This window comes from Aedes aegypti, chromosome 2, assembly GCF_002204515.2.
Source record: "Aedes aegypti strain LVP_AGWG chromosome 2, AaegL5.0 Primary Assembly, whole genome shotgun sequence".
In the NCBI taxonomy this organism is placed as follows: domain Eukaryota; kingdom Metazoa; phylum Arthropoda; class Insecta; order Diptera; family Culicidae; genus Aedes; species Aedes aegypti.
Genome location: NC_035108.1, coordinates 78706388 through 78732395, shown reverse-complemented (window position 1 = coordinate 78732395; position 26008 = coordinate 78706388). Strand labels below are relative to the sequence as shown.

General features: G+C 39.7%; 2 protein-coding genes across 4 annotated transcripts; one reads left to right on the top strand and one right to left on the bottom strand.

Annotated features, from left to right (window-relative positions):
* Positions 1-473: 473 nt before the first annotated feature.
* LOC5574805 (zinc finger protein 26) lies at positions 474-26008 on the top strand. Of its 3 annotated transcripts, none has more exons than XM_021841325.1 (3): positions 474-674; positions 772-954; positions 23990-26008. In XM_021841325.1, the coding sequence occupies exons 2-3, from the start codon at positions 808-810 to the stop codon at positions 25865-25867; spliced, it is 2025 nt and encodes a 674-aa protein (XP_021697017.1). In that variant the 5' UTR covers positions 474-674; positions 772-807; the 3' UTR covers positions 25868-26008. The 3 variants fall into 3 exon arrangements, with proteins under 3 accessions (XP_021697017.1, XP_021697016.1, XP_021697018.1); XM_021841324.1 differs by lacking the exon at positions 23990-26008 and adding an exon at positions 9352-11403 and having other exon boundaries at positions 491-674; XM_021841326.1 differs by lacking the exons at positions 474-674; positions 772-954 and adding an exon at positions 23571-23930.
* On the bottom strand, positions 20090-21939 carry LOC110675682 (zinc finger protein 778-like). The gene is made up of 2 exons (XM_021841327.1): positions 21655-21939; positions 20090-21593 (listed from the first exon to the last, which is right to left on the bottom strand). Exons 1-2 carry the CDS (start codon positions 21799-21801, stop codon positions 20127-20129), a joined length of 1614 nt encoding a protein of 537 aa, XP_021697019.1. The 5' UTR covers positions 21802-21939; the 3' UTR covers positions 20090-20126.

The following is a 26008-nucleotide window of genomic DNA, read 5'->3' as shown; positions in this document are numbered from 1 at the left end:
TTCCCTGAGTGCAGGATAAACGTTTCTGAAGCTTCTATTTTCAAGATATTCAGTCCCTACCAGCCCTGGTTTGACAGAAGAATTCAGATTGTAGATAAATAAATTTGAAACAATATGCCTCCTTAGCCAGAATAAAACGTTGTTTATCAACTGTGGACATAAGCAAAGCAGGTAATCCATTAATCATTACAATGAACGAATGTTCACTGTAATGCGTACTTATCGTCAACCATCGAATTATATTGTCGCACCGCCACCAAACCGGATCGCGCCAGTGAGACTCGCGACGCGCCTCAACTCGCCGCATTTTGAAATCGGTTTTTTAGTGTGGCGCTGCATTCTTACGATATTTATGAACACAGCGCACTATTCACATATTAGCTGCGACGCATGGGGCCCGAGAAAATAATAATTATAAATAAATGTTGGTCTTGATTTCTACCGGATACATAATATTCATTGATACTGGCATCACTGTGTGCGGTAGCTTTTATTTGGGTATAAATTAACTCCTCCGTGGGTACTTACAATTTGTCGTGTAGGTATCTGCCATTTATTAATCCTTCAAAACCGTCGCAAAGTTTTGCACGTCTGCTGGAAGGATTAGAATTTTGATTCTGTTTTTCGCCGTATTCGAGTCAAATAAGTGCTGGATTGTCGCGTTTCATTGAAAAGTAAGTACAAACTAGTAAGTACATACTTGAATAACACAGTTTTAGGTGAAGTGAAATGGAAAAAGCATTGATATTTCTTGAAATATTTCTTTTGTAGATCACGGGAAAGACGCCTCCTGTAGTGACCGCAAACATGACAGCTGCGGTGAGATTGCTTCAGGGCCAATCGGTTGCCTCCATCTGCCGATTGTGTTTCATGGAACGGGATCAGCTGGAACTGATTTTCGACGCCGACCGAGGATACTGCAGCCAATGGATCGAAAAACTCACTTCCTTGAAGGTATGTACTCTGTATACATAGCAGGGTGTCCATCCATTCGGGAAAAGCTAGAAAAACCGGGGAAATTGTAGAACACACAGAAAAGAATAACTTCAAATAAGAGTTGGTCTTCATTTCTACCGGATGCATATATACGAAAAATATCGGAACTAATCAAAAACCTATTTTCGCATGGAAAATCTCGTTGGTCTATTAGGCCACAAGAATTAGTTTTGGCCAGATATTCAACTTCGGTTCCTAAATTGGCCAATCACATTGATATCTTAGGGATCATTCAAAAATGACGTCCATCATTTGGGGGAGGGGGGAGTTGTCTACGAAAGTGTGACAGTATGTGTATCAGGTATTGGAAAAAGCGTGGAGGGGGTGTCTAGAAATCCCGAAAAACGATGGACGTCATATTTGAATCGTCCCTTATGAGAGTAGCCAAATTTAGCATATTCTGGCCAAGTTAGGTGCATGGGATTTAAAATTATATGGAAAATAGATTATTTCTAGTACTTTTTTTTATCAACTCGATTGAGAGTAGCTGTATCTCTATCATGGGAATGTGGTTTACTGAATAATATATGTTTCATGCTGATTTGCTATGTAAAACGGTGCATAATCCACTATGGCCACGACTGGTGTAATGAATATTTAGCATACCACCATAATTATGTTCATTCTTTTCAAATAGGATGTTCTTTATCCTTCATGTTAAATGGTCAATGGCCAAATGACCCTTGATCATTTAGTTATTAATTATGCCAAATGACTTCTTGTCATATGGTCGCCCTGTGGAACATTTTCTCTATATCATAAATAAAACAAGGCTGAAAGAAGTAGAATCACTATATTGGGAAAATCATACTACGTACGGCTTTCATGTAATTGAAAACAACTTTTGAAATTTGTATGGAGATTCAAATAAATATTTTCAACAATATTGTTTTAAACTTAGAAGATGTCTGGGGAATGACTCAACCTGTTTTCAGGGGAATGTTATAGAATCGTTGAAGATAAATACCATCAGGAGATCGAGGTAATATCTTCGGGCTTTACAAGTATTGGTAAATAATTATTTTCTATAGTAAATTTCATATGTTTACCTTTTAACGGTTCATGATTTACGGTTGCTTTCTAGCAGATGATCCGTTATTATGTTTCAGAGTATTATCAGGTCCTCTTCGACCGATGCTGTTTGTTGATGTTGTAGATTGTTTAGATGAATTATAGTATCCTTTGTACTAATCAGTAATGGTGGATATTTTTCGAAGCTAACACGTGATCCAACCTTTATGATGTAACGTGAGTGTTTGGTGGTTATCTTTGGTGGCAATCGTCCAACCTACATGGTATCTGCTAGAGAAGAAGTGTTAGACATAACGCTCTGCTCGAATAGAATCAGTCACGAGTTGACGAATAGGCATATATCAGATGAGGAATCATTATCTGATCATCGCTACATCTTCGTTGAACATTCAAATGTAACTGCGCAGACTTTTAGGAATCCCCGGTCAACAAGCTGGGAACTCTATATTGAATTGGTTTCGACCACATTTCATGGATATTCTCCTTCCATTGAAAATCCAAGTGATTTGGATGATGTTGATACTACAACATCCTACATTATTAAAGCTTTTGAAGAGCATGTCCTCTGCGGTCTTTGAAGACTACAAGAGGGACCCCATGGAGGGATTCCGATCTGACTTGACTCAGGAAACAATATAGAAGAAGTTGGAACAGACGCCGTTCAGCTGGATCAGAGTCGTTCAATTCGACTCACAAGGTTTACAATCTATAGGGGGGTCCGTAGCCTTGAGGTTACGCTTTCGCTTTCATAAGCGGAAGGTCATGGGTTCAATTCTCAGCCCCTCCACAAAAAAAACCCGTCCAGCCACCAGAAGACGCCGCACGGAGGACCGTGCTTTGGGGAGCACATCCATCCTCCGTCAGTATCAGATGGTGACTGATGTCGTTTTTCTTTATTTGCACCGCCTGCACCGTTTTCCCACCGGTGTAGCAAAAGCTGCACCCAAACCATTCTTTTATTCCGCAGGTAGCACACCGTTTTTGCACTCGATCGCAAATGGTGCAGAAATTTCTACACCCTGATCGAGCTGGGTGTAGCAGGTAGTGCACTCTTTTTACCAATACATGTATGGTTCTTAGCTGTCAGTGGCATTCTTGTTTTGGTTGGTTTTGTTGCGTTCGGTAACGAACAAGCAAGGTTCTACATTTTCGCTCATTTCCGACTGAGCGGATAAAATGGATTTATTTCAGAAAGGATCCTTTCAGAAAGAAAGAAATATTCTAAGCATTTATAAATGAACATCACTACAAGAAATCTCGCGTAACTTTTCAAAACGGCCTATCTAACAATTCACACATTTCGAGTAAATCGAGCTTGAAGGTTGTGAAAATATATTTTGAAACTGTATCAATATGAAACAATTTTTCCCCACTGTGTTGCTTGTAGAGGGAAGCAGTCTAATAGAGTTCAACGTAAGAAATGAAATTTTGTCAATTTATTTGGAAATTACACTGAAATCTATAAAAACATCAGATAGGACGTAGTTACCAAAAATATGTACATAGGATAAATCACATAGGTCGTTCTGTTTCAACAATTGTTACATTGGACATTCACTTCGGTCATTTTGTTTCAGTTATAGTAACATCGGACATTTTGATTTGAGCACACAGCAAGCATGTTTTATTTCATTTTGTATCCACGTGCGTTGAATTGCTTCAACATTCAAGTTGAACTGCTCATTTTGTTGCGGTGTGATAATCGCAGGCACCAGCTGTGCTTTGTTTTGATTCATTTGAAGAAGGGACGAATGACCTTCGGGTTAAAGTCCCTCACAAACAACAACAATTTGATTCATTCAATGCCACGCCGTCACTTTTTCCCTTCCGTCTATGTGTCCTATGTAACAACAGAAGGAGGGGAAACGTTGAGCTGTATATGGGACTTTTTGCTTTCTCGCTGTTTCTCTCTCAATCTTCCCCCCGTTTCAATGCTGGTTTCGCCCACACTTATTCGTGTGTGAGTTACCCACTGCACGACGGGTGGTAACGACTGTGTTGCATTCGGCACCAGCCGTCGGCGCAAACAAGAAATAGCGGTGGGAAATGATGACGATGACGGCGCCGTCGATTGTGTTGTAGGAAACCAATGCCAAACAAATACATACAGCTTCTCCGCTCTTCGGTGAATGATTGCTCTGCAAATATATGTGCGCAAGTCGCGCATGCACGTTGCTCGTGTTGCTGCCGTGAAGCATATTTATATGCTTGTTGGACCATGCATCTGAATCGGATTGATACAATAAGATCATGATGCTCAATATCATTTCCCTACATGCACTCAATACGCTGATAACATGAAAAGAGAACTGGCAGCTGAGCGAATGCTGATCCAATCCAGCGTAAGCCTAAAACATGATTTGGCAAAAAGACCAAAATACAGTTTTGTGTACCTCGTTCTCGTTGTTTGAGCGTATTCAATATTGCGAGGCAGAGCGACTCTGAAAATATCGACATTTTGTTGCGGTGTGCTAATCGGAGACACCAGCTGTGCTTTGTTTTGATTCATTCAATCCCACGACGTCACTTCTTCCCCTTCCGTCTATGTGTCCTATGTAACAACAGAAGGAGGGGAAACTTTGAGCTGAATGTAGGACATTTTGCTCTCTCACTGATTCTCCCTCAATTTTACCCCCGTTTTTATGACGGTTTCGCCCACATGATCATGTGTGAGTTTCCCACTGCATTACGTGGTGGTGGTGACGGCTGTGTTGCAATCAGCACCAGCCGTCGGTTGAAACAAGAAATTGCGGTGAGGAATGATGACGATGACGACGCCGTCCATCTTGTTGTAGGAACTTGAGAAAGGAGCCGACGCCTAACAAATACATACAGCTTCTGCTCACTTCGGTGATTGATCGCTCTGCAAATATATGTGAGCAAGTCGCGCATGTTCGTTGCTCGTGTTGCTGCCGGGAAGCATATTTATATGCTTGATCGACCATGCATCTGAATCAGATTGATACAATGACATCATGATGCTCAATCTTGTGCTCAATATCATTCCCCTATATGCACGCAATGCGCTAATGATATGAAAAGAGAAGTTGCAGCTGATCCAATCCAGCGAATCGGTAAAACATGGTTTGGCAAAAAGACCAAAATACAGTTTTGTGTAACTCATTCCCTTTTTGTCACTTGAGCGTTTTCAATTTTGCGAGGTAGTGCGACTCTGAAAATATCGTCTGAAATGAATGAGAAGCAGTTATTATGGCATTCTATACATCTAAGTAGTGTCTCAGACACGCTTCTACAAATCATTCCACCATTTAAACTCCATTCCAAAGCTTTATTAAGGAATGTCCAATGTAACATTAGAATCGTGTTTATTCATAAATGTTACATAGGACATGTGGTTGGTTCTCTAATCAAAGGTCCAATGTAACAATTGATTAAAAGCGATGCAGTTTTGAACATTGGTCATTTTGTTAAGCTTTTAATAGATTAATTTATTGTTAATATATCAGAACGAGTGTTCTAGTGTGCTGCTAAGTGGTGCAACGCAAATTATTTGCAATGATAATCTCGATTTGTTTACATTTGTTACTTAGGATGTTTTGAAAAGTTACGCGAGAAATACATATTACATAAGTATAATATGGGAAACTATGGAGCATGAGTAAAAAAAAAGAATCTATGAGTAAATTTCAGAAAATTCAACTGAAAAAAAAACGTGCCAAAAGATTCAGCAGCGGCTGGAGCTGTATGTTTCCATATTTTGAACTCGGATTACAAAATCTCTGCTTCTATATTTTTCAAAAACAGTCGATTGCCGAGAATTCGATATTGATTTTTTATTGGCAATGATCGATTTCCATTACTCTTTTCGCATTATTAAAAAATAACAGATTAACCTTTTACATCGTGAGCTAGAAACATTGCGTAAGTATAAATGTTGATGAAGTTATAAGCCAGAGAGAAGATCTGTGAAGTGTTGATATATGAACATTCTTAATTCTAAATATATTTTCTTGAATCACGTAACATATATCATGGTTATAAATTCCCAGGGAAAATAAATTTATTTTTGTATACCAAACATTTGTTTTCGTACACGACATAGTAATGTTTTCATCCAGTGCTGTAGAACCGTTAACAAACTATCCAAAAAAAATGAATCTAATGTTTTTTAATCCCTTACACGCCATCACGAATAACAGAAACAGCTGTTCTATCTGTTTGAAAATTGATATTTTGTTTTGATTGACGCCTTCACTAACACCATCATATGCTGTCAAAATATTGCACCGAAACCGTTCTATTTTCCGGTGTCAATTGTTACACTCGCACGGTGCACCGTCGAGAATAATCGAAAACGACATGAGACAAACTGACCCTCTTCGTAGGCAGCTAGCCTCAAACGACTTAGGAACACGGCAAAATGGACCACCGCAAGAGCAAAGGACTATGGCTTATGGAAACCGATTGGACTGAACAGCAGAGCTCTCTCCTACCTGCTCGGTGTGAGAGTAAAAAGAGTAGAAGAGAGTGAAAGCAGATGTAAATATAGATTAGTTAAAAATAGATCTGTATCGGTATAGTAGATACAGACGAACTGATTCCGGCACAGTAGCGGCCACGAGCATGGAGTGCCTTAAAAAAAAAGTTTTACAATCGACCTGATGCAAAGTGCTTTTCAGGTAGTCCAGAGTTGGTGTCGCCAATATGGCCTTTCGGTTAACCGCCAATATTAAGCTTTAAGTCTTTTTGGTACTGAGATTAATGTGATTGATCAAGGAAAGTACGTCGGAGCCATTATAATAGAAATAATAAACCATAGAAGACGTACGGTAAAGCACCGGTTTTGGCCAGCCTAAGAGAAAATGTCAGCACAAGTTATATTGGAAGCCCTATTTCTACTACAAATATGTAAAATGCAGGCTTCCAATTCATATAATGTATGTATAATATTCGGAATGAGTTAAAACCATTTTTTCGCTTTGAAAATCTCGTTGGTAAATATAGGCCACCCGAACCAGTTTCGTTCAGAGATTTAGTTTTGGTTTCTAAATTGTCCAAACGCATTGATTTCTTATGAGAGTGGCCAAATTAGGAGTACCCTGGCCAAATTAGGAGTACCTTGGCCAAATTAGGTGTATGGGAGTTCAAATTATAAGGGAAATGAATTGTGTTTCTTATGTTCTTCAATTCTGACGAATAAATGAATGTTTCTCTATCATGTCAATGTGATCTACTGAACACAAAAGGTTACATGCTGATTGGCTGTGTAAAACGGTGTATAATCCATTATGGCTACAACTGGCGTATGACCAAAATCAATTTAACATGATTTACAGTGAATAGCTTATACAGTCTTAATATGGTTTCAAGTCCATCATGAAGTTTTGCGCGTTCAATAATCTGCTCTTATATTTCGCATTGCGCACAGTAGAGCGTGATCGTTTGTACTCTCCCTTACTTTATATTTCGTATCTCGAGTTTGAGAACCATAGTGAAATTTATATTTTATGGCTACCCCGATGGTCCTTTCGATTGTATGTACTGGTTTTGTGTTCTGTAACTCGGTACCTCCCTTAATGGATGACTCTCTTAATATCGAGGTTGGAGAATTGAGTGTAACATGAAGACATAAATTTTAGTATTTAGTTTAAGATAGGTGAATGGAACTAAGCATACGTTAATGGTGTGAGGCTCTATAAACCTTTACAATGAGCGGCGATAAGATTTCAATACAATTCTGAATAAAAACTTTATAAATATCGCATTATATTAACAAGGATTAAATCAGGCCTGCCCAAAGTCGAGCACTCGACATTGAAGAAGTCTGTTAGTCGCAGACGAAATAAGCCTATCTGTCAAGATAAGCAACATATTAGAGTTTAAAGGTAGTTGCTCGTCTTTTTTTTTTCTCTGTTCGGATGCGCCACTGCGACCAGTATTTAGATCTATTGTGGCATTACTCGTATCCTTAGTGTATAGTGCATGTCGCATTACTCCATTTCCATTGATATGTAATGAAGCATCGATTTCTGTACAGCTCTTGTTTTGATCCCTCAGCTATTGATAAAAATCGACTATGATGAAAAGGTCCCGCTATTTACACCCTTCATAGAAATTTACATCTCAGCGAAGGCACGCCCCTTAGCAAACATAATCGATTAAATTTCTGAGGAACCAAATCGGTACTACTGATATTTGACCATGCAACGGAACTCTAGTCACATCCTTGTTTCGCTTTTAGTTTAGTCCCAGAAAAATACTAGAAAAAAGGGGCTTTATGCTAGCAGCAAAACCGAATCAAGCTAGAAAATTTGTTTAGTAATTAGAATTCACGTGAGTCCTTGAATTACCAGTACTTACAGTCCTTGTTGAGTTAACACTCATGATTGTTATCCTTGCTTCAAGTGTAGTCTCGGGACTGACCAACTCCGAGTCTTTAACCATCTGCTAGGTAAAATAGATTAATTTTCAGAAACTGTTGCCAGTAACAAGGACTTTGTACCGCGAATCCTTGAATTACCAGAACATATTACCCTAGCCCGACAAACAAGATGAGACTAGGGTTCAAATTGGTAGATCTTACCCCGTAACGCACCACGAAAAGGTGATCTACCCGCGTTACGGGTGGTTGCTCGTCTTACTAGTGAGTTTTAGTATTTTCATTAATGGTAATAATTTCTGTGGTCGGATTATTATTGCAAACGGACCAACCATTTATGTTAAAATAAACCAAAAAGGTTAGGCCGGCCAGGATTAGATTGATGAGTTGTAGTGTGTTTATTTTAAATGTATAAAAGGTTATGTCAATAAGTGAAGTCGTTATAAAACGGCATACTACCATGGGCTGGTCATATTGTATGAGTGTGCGTAGGAAATGATGCTCAATTTAAAACATCTGATAATTCATTCGTGTTCAATATACGTCAAATTGGTCGTTAACCGTTAAAATTCATAAAAAATAATGTAACTCTGAGCCCTTATATGGAGAAAGGACAAGAATACAAAAATCGACTTTTTTCAAATTTTTGCCGATGAAATATTATTTAATATGCCGCAAGCTTTTTTTGACTACCAAGGCTAACTTTTAGTGAAAAAAGATCGGAGGTTCATGCAAGTTCGATAATATGTGTGTTTCAGCACACCGTGCGTCCTCATTCATTTTAAATGGAAGTATTTATGATGTCAAGAACCTTAACTATAGGATTGTCTATAATTACTTCCCTAACAGACCCTGATCGAAGGATCATGATGTCACCCGGTTGCAGACATCCGGGAAAAATCCTGGAATTGTAAAACTGATTTTGAATGGACACCCTGCTTCTGCAACTATATGTGATGCTAATTGATTTTTTTTTCCTTCAGATTGATAACGTTCCGAACGCTCCTTCGTCGCTTTGTGCAGAATGCAAATCCACACTGGAATCCTTCGATGCGTTCCGGGAAATGTGCATCACCAATGATCTTGTGTTCAAAGAGACATTTTGTTCGGAGGACTTGTCTGTTGGTGACATCAAAGTCGAAAGTATTGAGGATCAGCATGAAAACATCGTCATCTTACAAACCGATAGCGAGTCGAATTCCTGCGACATCCCTGCCGGGCAGGACAGCATTGATGCAGCAACATCAACCAAACTGGTGATAGACGACTTCGAAATTAAAGTCCACGACATGGATACCAGTGTTGAAGCTAACATCCCGATAATGACAATGATACCGGTAATGAATGGTGATGAAATCGGAAACTTTTCGCATGAAAACCATGATTCTGCAATGACGGATGCCGATCATAAGTTCAATATAATCGGTCCTACAATTGACATCAGTTCGAGTGTTGAATCAGACAGTTCAATGGATGCAGAGTCAAATGATAATCCCACTCAGAATTTGACTGACGAAAACAACCATATGTCGCTCACTGTCGACGACATTCTATCAGATTGTTTCAAATATCCATGTAAAATTTGCAATATACATGTGTCGAAACTTCACATAATGACTCATCAGGATGTTCATCTTTTCCAGTGTCATATTTGTTTTAAGGCATTCGAACGGTTTAATTATGCCAGCAGGCACATATCTAAGTGGCACAGAGAAAAGAATGATACTAACGATAAAGATGCTCATAATGATGAATCTACCAGTGCGCTGCCATCATCATCATCCACGGCAGATACACATGACAACGAGTTGCATTCTGAACAAGAGAAATCGACACACATGTGTGGTATATGCAACAAAAATTCCACAAAACTCCATGCAATGGTACACAAGGCGGAAAAAGTTTTCGAGTGCTACATATGTTTAAAAACCTTTCACGAATTGAGGTACTGTAGCAAGCATATCAGGGGTCACATAATTAAGCAACAGAAAGCATCCGAGGAGGAATGTAATAATGTCGATTTAGTACATAGCTGCAAAATTTGCGTGAAGCCTGTATCGAAACTGCACGTAATGACTCACAAAGCCAGAGGATTGTATGTGTGCTACATCTGTAGAAGGAGGTGTAAAAAAATGGCGGAAATGATTGAACATGTTAAAAAACATATGAAAATACGAAGAACACATAAACGACCAGTCGAATCGATTGACTCGATCGTGGAAAATGTTGACAATAGTCAAACAACAGTCAATGCTCAAGAAATAGATAACATTCAAGCTATGCTAGAGGAGACCAACAAGCCATCTACATACGTATTGACTTGTGATGTTTGCATGCGATTCTCATCGAAACTACATGTAACGACTCATAAAGATGCTGGGATATTCGAGTGCCACATTTGCTCTAAAAGGTTCGACAAATTTATGAACTGTACTAGGCACATTAAGCTGCACGTGAAGCGGAGCCTAACTGGCAATATTTCTCCGATTGAAGAGAAGGAACAAGCGGATGAGCACACTGCCAGTGGAAGCAGTAGTTCAACTAATTACAAAAAATCCAGTGAAACCCATCTAGAATTGGATGTATCCAGCTTTACGCAAGACGGCACAGACCTAAAAAGAGAAGCTCCTGGGTTGCACATAGACTCCAGCGTGGAGGATGACGATGAGGATGAAGAGGAAGATAAGCCGCAGGATGACGAAGCACTCAGCGCTAACGAACTCGGTCCAACGAAGTATGTCTGCACAATATGCAACCAAAATGTTTCAAAACTGCACGTAATAACTCACAAAGCCGACGGATTGTTTCAGTGTCCGATCTGCCCGAGAGTATCTAATACCTTCTACAATGTCAGCAGGCACATTAAAAATTTCAGCAACCACACAGAAGAGGTAAGAAATATGCTTGCGTCGGCCTTGCCCAAAAGTCAGCTTTTTTGACTTCTGATAGACTAAAAATCGGCACTGGTTGTTGCATCGCCAATAGTAGATAAGTTTTGAGAGTGTTAGGATTGAAATAAAGGTATTCCACTTGTATAAGAGTTTTTCTATCGTACCAAACCTAGTATTGAAAATCACCCGTCTTGTTTTTTACCTAATACCATCAGTGTACCAGTATCCGCTCATGCCCCTATTTCCGCTCACGAGTGTAAAAATTGATATTCCGTGTTTAAAACCAACATTCTTCGTACGGATATATTCTAGCAATACTAAAATCTTTCAAATGAAGTCGTCTGACATTATTTTCATTTGATAAAATAATTCCTTATATTGAAAACATAAGACCCCTGAGCGGTTATTGGGCCACTAGGAATTTGTGTGTGTTCCAATAACCGCTCATGCTAAACATTAACCAAAATTTTAAAAAAATGTCGATTTTATTATACAGCCTTCTTTCTTACAGTAGTATCTATGGTTTGAACATAAAAAATATCAGGATAAATAACGAAATTCGAAATAAAGCATTTTTCAGTAAGTTCGTCACGAAACCTGTTTACCGTGAGCGGAAATAGGAACACTTAGTTGCAGTTACGAATGTAATTAAAATTTTTTTATGAAAGTTTTTCAAAATTCTTTTTATTTTGCCGCTGATTACCTTGGAGCTACATTGTGACATAAAAATAGTATTGATCGACACAATAGTTATTTTTTAATAATCATTTGAACACACAACTTCCCTTAAATGAGCGGAATCTGGCGCACTGATGGTATATGATGCTGCTATTTTCTTGAAAAAGTATCACTGCACGCATAAAGTATGCTGATACTTTTTCAGCTGTGTCAGTGCAAAACCAACTGATTTTCTTTGACTCGAAATCGTGAGATAAATTAGCAATCATCATTACGACGCGTATAAATTTCAGTGACGGCCTACTTCACCTTAAGCAAAACTTGAATACAGTTAAACCTCCATGAGTCGATGTTCCATGACTCGATATCGACTCATGGAACCTTACTAAAAACAAAATTTCATGATTACTATGATGGTCCCCTCAAACAGCTTTCCAAGGGATTTGTTTCCACAACTCGATATTTCCATGAGTCGATGGTCCCTTCAGATATCGACTCATGGAGGTTTCACTGTATATTCAAGCACAAAATGTTCGTGTAATGTATTCAGTTTTTTTTTGTACCCTACACGCAAAAAAATATGCGGTAAAAATTACCATTTATGAGGGTTAACTTAAGCGCTCGCACCACCAATTTTCAGCAGACCAGAAATGCGCTCAATTTTACCATGTCGGTAGTCGAAATCAGATAGTCGAATATGGTTTCTGCCAAATGTACCGGCAACATGGTGAATGTATTTGAATGGATCATTAATGGGGGGTTTGAGATTTCTTACGCGCCATACAAATTATTTGTAATTTTCATACAAAAAATCTTACCAGGGGGGGGGGGGGGGGGTTGGAGTTTGAAAACCGCCAAAATTGACTTACGTAATTAATGGACCGCCCCTAAAGTCCTCCACCATTAAATTTGATAGTTTGATACATTTTTGGTACGCTGTAGAATGTAGAACAGAATCTCAACACAGTTTATCGGTTATTTATTACAAAAATAATACATACAGGGGGCGATTCTAAAATATATTGACCTTAAGGGGGCGAAAGTCAACAAGTTTGGGAAGCACTAATTTATAATATCGAAATGTGATTGATATTGTGGCGCTATAAAATTATGTTCCACTTAGAAAAATGTGCACTTTCGCAGCTTCATTTTTTCCGCAAAAAAATTCAAATCGTGATAACTTTTTTGTTTCTCCATATTTTTGCTTCATTTTTTCACAAGGTCTCAAAAAACTTCTAGTTTAAGAATCCGTGTCGATATTAATCATTGGTGATCTAGTTTTGAAGATATTTAGATGTTCCTTGTGGGACCGATATTCTCCATATAAAATGTCACAATGCCGCCAGCTATTTTGTTTTCGGTCAATATATCAAAAAATAGAATGTGGACTATACAACGACAATAAGGAGCTCCTCTGAAAAAATCATACAATTCGGTTAAGTATGCTTGGAGATATCTGAAAATTATACATATGATAACCGTGAAAAACCGAGTTTAGTACTATATCATTTAATACCACAGATACGCGCATTTCGACCTCGACTGTTGTGAGGCCGTCTTCAGTGTCGTGTACTAGACTCAACTTCGAGTCGACAAGTCGAGTCTAGTACACGGTACTGAAGATGACCTTACAGTTGACGTCGAAATACACGTAGCTGTCAAAGGATACCAACTCTAGTGGAATTAAATGGTATAGTACTAAATTCGGCTCCACTAAACAGCTCGAAGATTTATTATCAATTACTATATGTTTTTCGAAGTTTTCAAGATATTTATTTGACTAGCGTGGGTACCAGAAACCTAAATACTGATTACTCAAAGACGTACGCCATTTTTTCACAACATACCTTCATTAATGTATTGTTCCAGGGGCCTTCCTTAGCCAAGTGGTTAGAATCCGCGGCTGCAAAGCAAAGCCATGCTGAAGGTGTCTGGGTTCGATTTCCGGTCAGTCCAGGATCTTTTCGTAATGGAAATATCCTTGACTACCTGGGCATAGAGTATAATCGTACCTGCCACACGATATACGAATGCGAAAATGGCAACTTTGTCCAAGAAAGCTCTGAGTTAATTATTGGGAGGTAGAGCAGAGCTAATAAAACACAACCTATCAGGTAGAGAGAACGAATTCAACTGTACTTTTATTCAAAGCTCAAATAGAAAGGAAATGGAAAAAGTTCGTGATGTAAAGTCTCCACACGGCAGGGTTGCCATGCTATCACTCCTCCTCATCACGTGCTGACCTGAGGCCAATCCTGTCTCGCAGTATCTCCAGCTTAACACGATTCAACGGCTTAGTCAGAATATCCGCAAGCATATCTTCGGATGGGCAATAGGTCACGTCGATTTGTTCTTGTTCAAAAAGGTCCTTGACAAAATGGTATTTTGTGTCAATATGTTTTGAACGCTTGCCAATAGTTTTTGCTTGACTGAGCTGCTTAATGCAACTCTGATTGTCTTCAAAGATGCATATGGGCTTTTTCACTGATTCACCAAAATCTTTCATTAACTTTTTCAGCCACATCAGTTCCTGGCAGCATTCCGATAGTGAAATGTATTCCGCCTCGGTTGAAGACAATGCCACGCATGGTTGTTTCCTTGCGCACCAAGAGATGAGTCCACCACCAAAGCGAAACAGATATCCTGAGTTTGACTTCCGATCTAAGACGTTCCCGGCCCAGTCGGCATCAGCAAAGCCTTCAAGATCTCCGGCATCACCGCCCAGTTGAAGCTGCAGTCCACTCGTAGCTTTCAGATAGCGCAATGTTCTTTTTGCCTCCGTCCAGTCGGCTACTGTTGGGTTACTGACTCGGCGTCCTAGTATCGAAGCACTAATTCCAATGTCAGGACGGGTGTGTACGGATACATAGAGCAGACCACCCACAAGGCTCTGGTATTTATCATTATTGGGTAGCCTTTCTACCTCCTCCTTCAGCTGAATGTATCCCGGGTCCATTGGAATGCGAGATCCTTTAGCATCGTCCAAACCAAAACTAGCCACCATTCGGTTAATGTATGCTTGCTGGTTTAAACAGTAACCGTTTTCAGTTTTAGTGACCTGTATTCCCAAAAACTGTTTAACATCTCCAAGGGCGGTCATTTGGAACTTGCTGTTCAACGCTTCAAGAATTTCCTCATACTCCTCCTGGGTGCTTGTGCAGATCAACATATCATCGACGTACACCAGAATAAACGTCAACTTCTTATTACGCCAACGCACGTACAGACACGGATCAGCTTCTGCAGGCTTAAATCCCATCTGGCGTAGAGTCTCATCTAATTTACGATTCCACATACGGGCCGACTGCTTCAGTCCATATAAACTCTTCCGTAACAAGCAAACTTCGTTGGGTTCTGCAGCAACGCCTGGTGGAATCTTCATATACACAGTCTCCTTCAAGTCACCGTTCAGATATGCTGTCTTAACATCCACGTGTTTTACCAGCATGTTACGACGACTTGCGATTGTTAGCAGCATTCTAAACGTGACTTGCTTTGCAACAGGTGCAAAGATCTCATCGTAGTCAAGACCGAATCGTTGTTTGTGCCCCTGGGCCACTAGGCGCGCTTTATAACTGCTAAGCCTTCCGTGTTCATCCAGCTTTCGCTTGTATATCTAACGGCATCCAATTATTTTCTTTCCAGGCGGCAACTTGACCACATCCCCCGTCTTGTTCTCACGATGCGAAATGAGTTCATCCTTCATAGCGGTAATCCACTGTGCACTTTCGGTTCCGGTTGTGGCTTGCTTGTAGCTCCTGGGTTCCGATGACTGTGGACGGGCAAATCTACTGCTAGCAGAAAAACGATCCGGCGGAACGCCCTTGTTTGTCCGATTCGAGCGGCGTAGATCGCCACTGGATGGCTCCTCCTCAATCTCACCAAACTCCTCCTGAACCGCATCACTTTCATCGCCGTGCTCCGAAACGTTTTCTCTGCTATTACAGGCATCTTCATACATAGTGGGTTCATCTTCATAACCATGGAAATCTTCTTCTTCATATCCATAGAAATCTTCTTCATCCGATGCAAATCCATCTGGTGGTCTATCCATATGGCTCTCTGTAGTTGCAGGTACAGACACCGGCGGTAGTTCTTCCACAACGTGATCTTCTGGCGCGTCTGGAGTACTCGAGTCAGGGTTTTCTTTTGTGGGTAGAAACCTTGCATCGCGACTGAATACAATTTTGTTCGTTTTCGTATCTATAAAGCGCCACACCTTATGTTGCGATGAATACCCTGCAAAAGTCATTTTCACCGCCTTCGATTCGAGTTTAGTACGCTTTTCTTTCGGCACAAATACATAGGCTTCGGAGCCGAAAATTTGCATCATTCCAAAGTCCGGCTTTTCACCGCACCACATTTCGTACGGTGTCAACTGGATCGGTTTGGTAGGTAGCATGTTTTGAAGGAAATTGGCTGTGCTGACAGCTTCAGCCCAATACCGGTAATGCATACCAGAATCAATAATCATGCAGCGAGCCATCTCAACTAACGAACGATTTTTTCGCTCAGCAACGCCGTTTTGTTGCGGCGTATAGGCTGTAGTAAATTGCTGCAAAATTCCTTCATCCTTCAAGAAACGAACCAGCTCCGTTGCACGGTACTCACCGCCTTGATCAGATCTAATCATTTTTGGTGGTTTACCAAATCGTGTCTTCATACACCGCACGAAGTCTTTGATTGCCTCGACAGTTTCTGACTTCTTGTGCAGGAAATATAACGTGGTGTATCGGCTAAAATCGTCGATAAGCGTTAAAAAATAGCGGTGACCACCTGGTGTGACTGTGTTCATGGGTCCACACAAGTCACTGTGCACCAGGTCAAGAACGGCTTTCGATTTGATTTTAGCCTTCTTGGGAAATGGAAGACGAGTCATTTTCCCTTGCAGACACGTTTCACAAGTGATATTAGAGGAACAGCTACCTACCTTGATACCAGTCGCTAGCTGCTTATTCTCCATTTCTCGTATGGCTTGGACATCCCTGTGTCCTAGTTTACGGTGCCACTCATGTACACAGTGTTTTCCGCAACTTTGCTCCATCGCTGCACCCGCTTGTTCCGCCAATCTCAAGTGGTAAAGGCCCATATACCTGGGGGCAACTGCAGCAATCCGACTTCCTCTTGATATTGTACATCCTGTTTCACTGAAAGTAACCGTGGCTCCTTTTTGCACCAGCTTGCTCACTGATACTAGGTTCATATCGAGATCCGGAACATACAAGACCTCACTTAACACGATTTGTTTCACTTTTGAGTCTTGTCCATAGCAACGCAATTTGCAAATTCCGTTACCTTTCACATCAGCACTTTTCCCGTCCGCGACCGTAACTGATTTCGGAGTGTCATCGCGCAATGTGTCCAACGATTGGAAATATCCCTTATTGGTGCACATATGTGAACTTGCGCCCGAGTCGATTATCCAGCCGTCGACCGAATTCGAGACCGCACTGTCACTTACACCGAACGCGAACACTTCTTCTTCCGATTTTGCCAGTTTAGCTTTTTCTGCTTTACGATCAGACTCACTCTGGCTTCGCGCACTTTCTTCTTTATTTTTCTTCGTCAAAAGCTTGCAGAAACGCTTTTTGTGTCCCGCCTTTTGACAGTGATGGCACACAATATTCTTCTTCTTGTCTTCCGCTTTCATGGCGATGCCTTCTGCTGGTGTTTTCTCCTTTCGCTTGAGGACCTCGTTGACGATTTTGCCTTTTACGAGTTCTAACGTCAAATCGTCCTCCGAACGGTTCTCCAACGTAGTTGTTAACGCATCAAATGAGCTAGGCAGGCTACGAAAGACTAGAATCACTTGCAAATCGTTGTCCAATTTGGTTCCGGCATTCGCAAGCTTCTCGAAAAGATCTTCATATTCCTGCAGATGCTCCACAATGTCATCGCCCTCGTGATACTGAAGGTCACAAATCCGCTTCAGAAGTTGCACCTTGGAAGTCAACGTTTTCTTCTCGTGTTGTTGCTTCAAATTATCCCACACAGCCTTCGCGGTCGTAGTGTTCCGAATATGGCCGTGTTGACTCCGAGAAAGCAGCAATCCGATTGTCGCACGCGCTCTCTGATCTGCTTCTTCCCAAGCAGCGATCTCAGCCGCGTTTGCGCCGTCAGCAGCAGGTTCAGGCTTCACTCCCGGCGAAACGTACTTCCACAATCCTTCTCTTACGAGCAGAAATTCCACTTCCAGCTTCCACGAGTCGTAATTTTCATTGTTCAATTTCGCAATACCCGTTCTCTCCATTTTCAATTTTCGCGATCACACTTGAAACGAACCGAAAAATTGCGATTTTCAATGCGCACGAAAACAAAATGGCTAACACCGGCCCATAACCTATTGGGAGGTAGAGCAGAGCTAATAAAACACAACCTATCAGGTAGAGAGAACGAATTCAACTGTACTTTTATTCAAAGCTCAAATAGAAAGGAAATGGAAAAAGTTCGTGATGTAAAGTCTCCACACGGCAGGGTTGCCATGCTATCATTAATAACTGTGGAAGTGCTCATAAGAACACTAAGCTGACAAGGGAAGGTCACGATGGTGTTTCACGGGGTTTTAAACCAAAATACATTACAAACGTACATTAATGTCAATTATGTTCATTACTATCGTAATAAATACTGAGAAAAATCTGTTTGACAAATTTTCAATTGACTCAATAATATTATATTCGTACAAAATCGACCCTTTCTGAGCCCCGGTTGAAAACCCCGTGTAACACCATCGTGACCTTCCCTTGTGAGAAGCAGGTTCTGTCCCAGTGAGGACGTTAATGCCAATAAGAAGAAGAAGAATGTATTGTTCCAAAGAGTGAATAGGTATCTGAATACGATTAAAATTCTGTAGCTGAAGAAATCAACGTGGGTTAGGGCTATGCGTCGGTCCCCAAAGGAATTTTGGAGTATCTTCGGATCCAGATGACGAATGATCAATATCGACACAGATTCTACACCTAGAAGAGTTTTTTGTGAACTTGTGAAAAAAATGGTGCAAAAATATCGAGAAACAAAAAAGTTATCATCAGTGGAATAAAAACCTAATTTAGTACTATACCATTTAATTCCACTAGAGTTTGTATCCTTCGACAGACACGCGTATTTCGACCTCAACTGTAAGGCCGTCTTCAGTGTCGTGTACTATAGACTCGACTGTGCTTTGCCAAAGAAAGCTCTTAGTTAATAACTGTGGAAGTGCTTATTAAACACTAAGCTGAGTAGCTGGCTTTGACCCAGTGAGAACGTAATGCCAAGAATATAAGAAATCGGATTTTCATCTACTTAAAAAAGTTATAGCAATTTTATGTTTTTTGCGATAAAAAATGAAGCTGCTAGTTGAGGGGTTAGGATGATCAAAGTATTTTGGACAGACCGTTACGCGTTAGACAGTTTCACAAAAATCAAAATGTCTGGGATTCAACCAGTCACCCCATAGTCCTAGTTGCAATACTAAAACAAACTACCAGACAAATTTTCATCCAATTTGGAGAAGATTAGGAGGTGCCTCAAGTCAAATTTGGCTATTTTTACATTCAAAAAATTCTAACGAGAATTTGGAAAAATGAAAATCAAAATAAACACCACTAGTTGAACGTATTATTAGTAGTTTACAACCATGGTTGAATCCCAGACATTTTGATTTTTGTGAAACTGTCTATTACGCGTATATTCTTCTTTTCCGGCGTTACGTCCCCACTGGGACAGAGCCTGCTTCTCAGCTTAGTGTTCTTATGAGCACTTCCACAGTTATTAACTGAGAGCTTACTATGCCAATGACCATTTTTGCATGCGTATATCGTGTGGCAGGTACGAAGATACTCTATGCCCTGGGAAGTCGAGAAAATTTCCAACCTGAAAAGATCCTCAACCGGTGGGATTCGAACCCACGACCCTCAGCTTGGTCTTGCTGAATAGCTGCGCGTTTACCGCTACGGCTATCTGGGCCACAAACGCGTATATAATTCGGCCATTTACGGCAAAATCAAATGGAGGTGGCCAAATTATATACGCGTAACGCTCTGTCCAAATTGCATAAAACACCCTAAGTTATTAAACTGTACATTTTATCATCACTAAACAACCCAATTAAATGCATTTGAATTGAACAAATCCGGCTAAATATAATTGTTTTTCGTAAAATAAAAAAAAGTTTATCATTTTCTAGTAATGTAATCGTTTATTTTTCTTTAATTTGCGTCCAGAAGATTTACATTATGTATCTTTTGATGTCGTGTCACCCCGAATGTATTAGAAAACACTTTACCACAAATTGTGCATGCATATTTTCCCTTATCTCTATGAGTTTTAATGTGTTTGCTGTAGCAATCAAACTTGTTATAGTAGCACTGACAGACAGGGCACTGGAATCCTTCAGCCTTATGAGATTCTGCATGCAGTTTGGTTACAAATGTGGCACAGAGTTTGCACTCATAGCTTCGGGTTATTACATGTTTGCCTTTGGCTTGAACGACGGTTTCCGGTGCAGTTGAGCTCGACGACGTTTCAGTTGGGTCTTCCGATGTTTTACTTTCGCATGCCATTGACACATGTGGTTTGTTGTTCTCACTTGCTATCCCTTTTCGTGTAATTTTCTTCTTTTTGTGACTATTGATGTGCTTGCTAAGATAATCGTATTTCTTGTACATTTTTGAACAAATGTGGCATACAAATAATGCTTTAGCTTTGTGAGTTTTTATATGCAATTTTGACACATTTTTCTCGCAGATTTTACATCTATCTATATATTTATGGTTTTCAAATTGCTCTTCGACATTCGACATCGTTGTGAATTTATTACCTTCAAAGCTGGAATCTATACGTTTATCAGTATTATTTATTTGGGTATTGTGCTCAACTTCGACTGGTGCTGGAACTTCTTCCTCATTAGTTATTTTGTGGGCATTTTTTCCAATGTGAAAGTGTTTCATGTGCATATTCAGAGACCAAGCATTTTTGAATATTTTTTCACAAAATTTGCATACGTATAATCCTTCTGCTTTATGCGTAATGACGTGCATTTTGGACTTGAGTTTCATGCATATTTTGCAATAATTGCCAGCCAATGTAGGCAGTTTAGGCCTTAAATGCCAATTTACGTGGTTCAAACATTTTGTACTTCTGTTGAATTTCTGCTCACACATGTAGCACTGAAACAACCCCTTAGCTTTGTGAGTCATGATATGCATTTTGGATTCTGTTCTCTTGCACACTTTGCATTCCAAATCTCCAGCTTTGTAGGACGAAAGGTCACCAGCAATCGTGTTTTCCGATGTGACCACATCGCTTCTATTCTGTGCGTTTTCTATGCCATCAGTTTCAGTGCATATGTGCGCATCCTGAAATTTTGCTTCGAACACATCTAACAATAGTTCTGTTGACGCAACATCAGTGTTTCCTTGTTCTGCAATTATTTCGCACTTAATCCATGATTGTTCGTCTTCCGTAGCTGCAATCTCAATTTGTTGGTCTTCAATGCATTCCACCTTAATAACGGCAGCACCAGTAAAATCATTTGGCTTGATGTTATTCTGACAAAAAGTATCATTGAAAACAACATCGTTGGCGATGCACATCTCTCGAAATGCATCGAAGCCTTCCAAAGTGGATTTGCATTCCGAGCATAAGGATGCAGGAGCGTTGGGTATATTGATAATCTGAAAATAATATATGTGTTACTAAAACAGCGCACTATACTGTAGGAATAGTTCGACAAACCTTCAGAGAAGTGAGTTTTTCGATCCACTCGCTTAAATATTTACTTTCGCATTCAAAAATAAACTCCAGCTGTACTCGTTCCATAAAACACAAACGACAGACCGATGTCATCGATTTCGAATGATGCAAAAACTGCCCTGAATCCATGTTTTGTGTAAACAACACGTAACACGTTTTACAGTTCAATCGCTGGGAGTGCTGGGAGTAGTTTACTTATTTTCAAAAAATAAACTCTTCGAAGAAAAAAAAAAAACAACAGGCAGATGATGTTTATAAATCTCGAAAACTTATTCATACAGACTCAAGTCAAAAAAGTATACAAACTTACTTTATCGATCCTACGTGTTAAGCAGGCGGAATTCTACACGTACCGCTCTGTACCAACTCAACTTTTCACTTTTAGAACGTTTAATTTCCGGATTTACAAAACGACGAAAGTAAGATTTTCAACTTTCGCAACCTAACCACTACTTTCGCCGACCCACTGTATGGAGAGACAAAGTGACTTAACCACGAATCAAAACAAAACACTACTTGAGCCGATTTTACACTGATAGAAAAACGTCGAAAGTAACTTGATGAAACGGCTTATCATTTTGTATATTTTTTTTTGGGAAATAATAGAAACTACGTAGTTTTTGAACGCGAGCTGATTGTATGCAAAATTTAAGTGGTGTACACTGCGAAAAAATGTTAAAAATGTGATTCATTTTAAAACAGTTTTAGAAGACAGGTTATGATTCTTCTGAATTAATTTTCTCAAAACCGTATGAAAGTTACTTACGTCGATTTGAAAAAGTAATCGAGAAATGTATACATGTTATCAGCCAGGCTTTGTGTGCTATAAAATATTTTACTTTCACTGCAAGCCTTGTTTCCAAGTTATCCGTGAGAGAGAGCAAGACAGCACACAAGTATGAGCCTCTGTACGTGCCATAAATTCTTTTGTTCTCATGACTTCTACTGTGCGCCGTGTGTTGGTGCTGTCTCGCTCTCTCTCACGGGCAACTTGAAAACAGGGCGCACAGTAAAAGTCAAACGTTTTATGGCATGCATAGCCTCATGAGGACTCGCAGCAATGTGAGGTTAGGAAGAAGACATTTATGGTGGAAGCTCCATCGAAGTTAATACGCCAATCGCGTATTATCCTCGATTTTACTATAGTAAAGTCGAGGTAATACGCGATTGGCGTATTAACTTCGATGGAGCTTACCACCATTAGCGTGCGTGACATCTGTACGCAAAAAAATTGTGCGGTAAAAACTACCATTTTAGGGGGTTAACTTAAGCGCCCGCACCGGCAATTTTCAGCAGACCAGAAATGCGCTTGATTTTACCATGTCTGTAGTTGGAATCAGATTGTTGTAAATTACTTCTGTCAAATATACGGTGGGGTGTACCGTAAACATAGTAAATTGGTCTGAATTTCCATGGTAGTTTTAAGAATGGGCATAGTCAGCTAAAATAGTTATTTTTACCACAGAATTTGTTCCCATGTGTGTACGATGCTAATGTTTCACAACTACAAGCGATCAAGCTCCCATAAGAAGCCGTGTAAATTAATGACGTAGTTATTTTTGTTTATGTTTTTTCTTGATTAATTCATACCCATTGCTTATTCTTCCATACATCATGAGCCTATGCATGCTATAAAACGTTTGACTTTTACTGTGCGCCCTGTTTTCAAGTTGCCCGTGAGAGAGAGCGAGACATCACCAACACAAGGCGCACAGTGAAAGACAAAAGAACAAAAGAATTTATGGCACGTACAGAGGCTCACACTTGTCTGCTGAGCGAGGCAGCACCAACACAAGGCGCACAGTAAAAGTCAAAAGAACAAAAGAATTTATGGCACATACAGAGGCTCATTCCTCGCAGCATACCTGTCGAAGCTATAAATAAATGTTTTGACTTTTATTACCCGCAAGAGAAAGTAAAACCTCACCAACACAAGGCTTGTAGTAAAAGTCAAAATAATTATACCCTAGTACACAGCCAAATCAGCTACCAGTCATTTTCTACTCTATTGGTTATTTTTTTACAAATTAGTTAACTGTTCCTGCAGTTTCAGTTTAAAAGTGCTGCGATTAAGCTCAATAAGGTCCTACACCCAGGCCGGTACACGAAACATGGATCCAACGTCGATTTTTCATCATTCGAAATCGATGGCATCAGTCTGTCGTTTGTGTTTTATGGAACGAAAACAACTGGAGTTGATTTTTGAGAACGATAGTAAATACTTAAGCGAGTGGATCGAAAAACTCACTTCCTTGAAGGTTTGACAAAGCATTACTACAGCACAGTTCGCAGTTTAAATACCATGCAATTTTTTCAGCTTTCCAATGTACCCAACGCTCCTGCATCCTTATGCTCTGAATGCAAATCCACTTTGGAAGCCTTTGATTCATTTCGAGAGATGTGCATCGCCAACGATGTTGTTTTCAATGATACATTTTGTCAGAATCACATCAAAACAAATGATTTCACCGAAGTCGTCGTTAAGAAGGAACCCAGTGAAGACTTTCAAATGAATATCGCAGCTGCTACATACGTAAAGTCATCGATTAAGTGCGAAAAATTCGCAGAACAAGAAAATATCGATGCTGCGATAGATATCTACGCAGCAAAAGTTCAGGATGTTCAGTATATAAGCACCGAAACTACTGATTGTGGAGAAAACGCATCAACTATAACGCAAAACACGATTGCTGAAGACGAAATCAAGATAGAAGACCCTGTTATAGACAATAATTCTACGATTGATTGCGATAAACAAACAGAAGAAAATGTTCAAGTTCTTCATTCAGTCAAAGATGTTTTATCAGATATACTTAAATATCCATGTAAAATATGCAATACATCAACATCAAAACTTCATATATTGACACACAAGCAACCAGATTTATTTCAGTGTTACATCTGTTCGAAGGAATTAACACGATTCAACTTTGTCAGTCAACACATTTTCAAGTGGCACAAAGACAAAGAGTATAGCAACGACCAAATCAATAACAAACCTTCTAAAGTTGATTTATCTCCATATAGAGATGGAGATTTTGAATGCAAAGTGTGCAAGAGAACTGAATCCAAAATGCATAACATGACTCACAAAGCTAAAGGACTGTTTCAGTGCTACATATGTGCGAAGAAATTCAACAGAAGTGTCAAATGTGTGAACCACATAAACTGGCATTTAAGGCCTAATAAGGTAACGTTGTCCTGCAATTTTTGCAAAATATGCATGAAATTCAAATCCAAAATACATGTCACGACGCATAAAGCAGTGGGATTATATGTTTGCCACTTGTGTAAAAATGCGTACAAAAAATTCTGGTCTCTCACAGAACACATGAAAAATGTGCACTCGGAAAAAGATACTCCCAAAACTTTAGATGCAAAAGAAGTTCCAACATCAGTCGATGTTTCATCATCAGTTGAAGTGCCATCGTCAGTTGAAGTATCATCAATTGAAGTTGCATCATCAGTTGAAGTTCCACCATCGGTCAAAGTTGATGTACATAAAGGCTCCAGCGTTGACGATAAGTTTCTAAAACAAAGATATCTAGTGACGTGCAAAATCTGTGACAAAAATGTGTCAAAATTGCATATGAAAACTCACAAAGCTGATAAACGATTTATGTGTTATATTTGTTCGAAAATGTTCAAAAGATACGATTACGTTAGCAAGCACATAAGTCAGTACTGCAAGAAGAAGAAGATGTTAACACGAGAAGATAATGCAGAAGACAACAACCAATCAGACATTTTGGAGCAACCCAATCAGCACAAAGAAGAACAGAATGAGATTACACAGGAAGTTGAAACAGAAGACAGCAACCAATCACAAGAGCCAATGGTGAGCAAAAGTAAAATATCAGACATTTCGGAGCAAGCCAATGAAGCTCTGCTAAGCTTAACTGCCCCAGAAATCATCGCTGTCAAAAGAGGCAAAAAAACGATACCCCGAATGTTTGAATGCAAAATTTGCCACACATCTGTAACCAAACTGCATGCCGAATCGCATAAGGCTGAAGGATTCCAGTGCCCCATCTGTCTGAGTCACTACGTGAAATTTGACCATTACAGCAGACACATTAAAGTTCACAGAGACCAGGGCAAATATACTTGTAAAATCTGCAATAGAGTGCTTGTCAACGCAGTCGGAATGGCACGACACGAGAAACTACATAAAAGAGAACTTCCAAGTTTATGAACACAAAATAAATCATACGATGTTAATAAATTGTTACTGATCAGTTACTAATTCTAGTGTAATTTATGATAACGCTGACAAAGCTCACATTTTTTTTTAATTAGGCCGGACGAAAAAAAAAGAAATAAAAATCAATTTGAA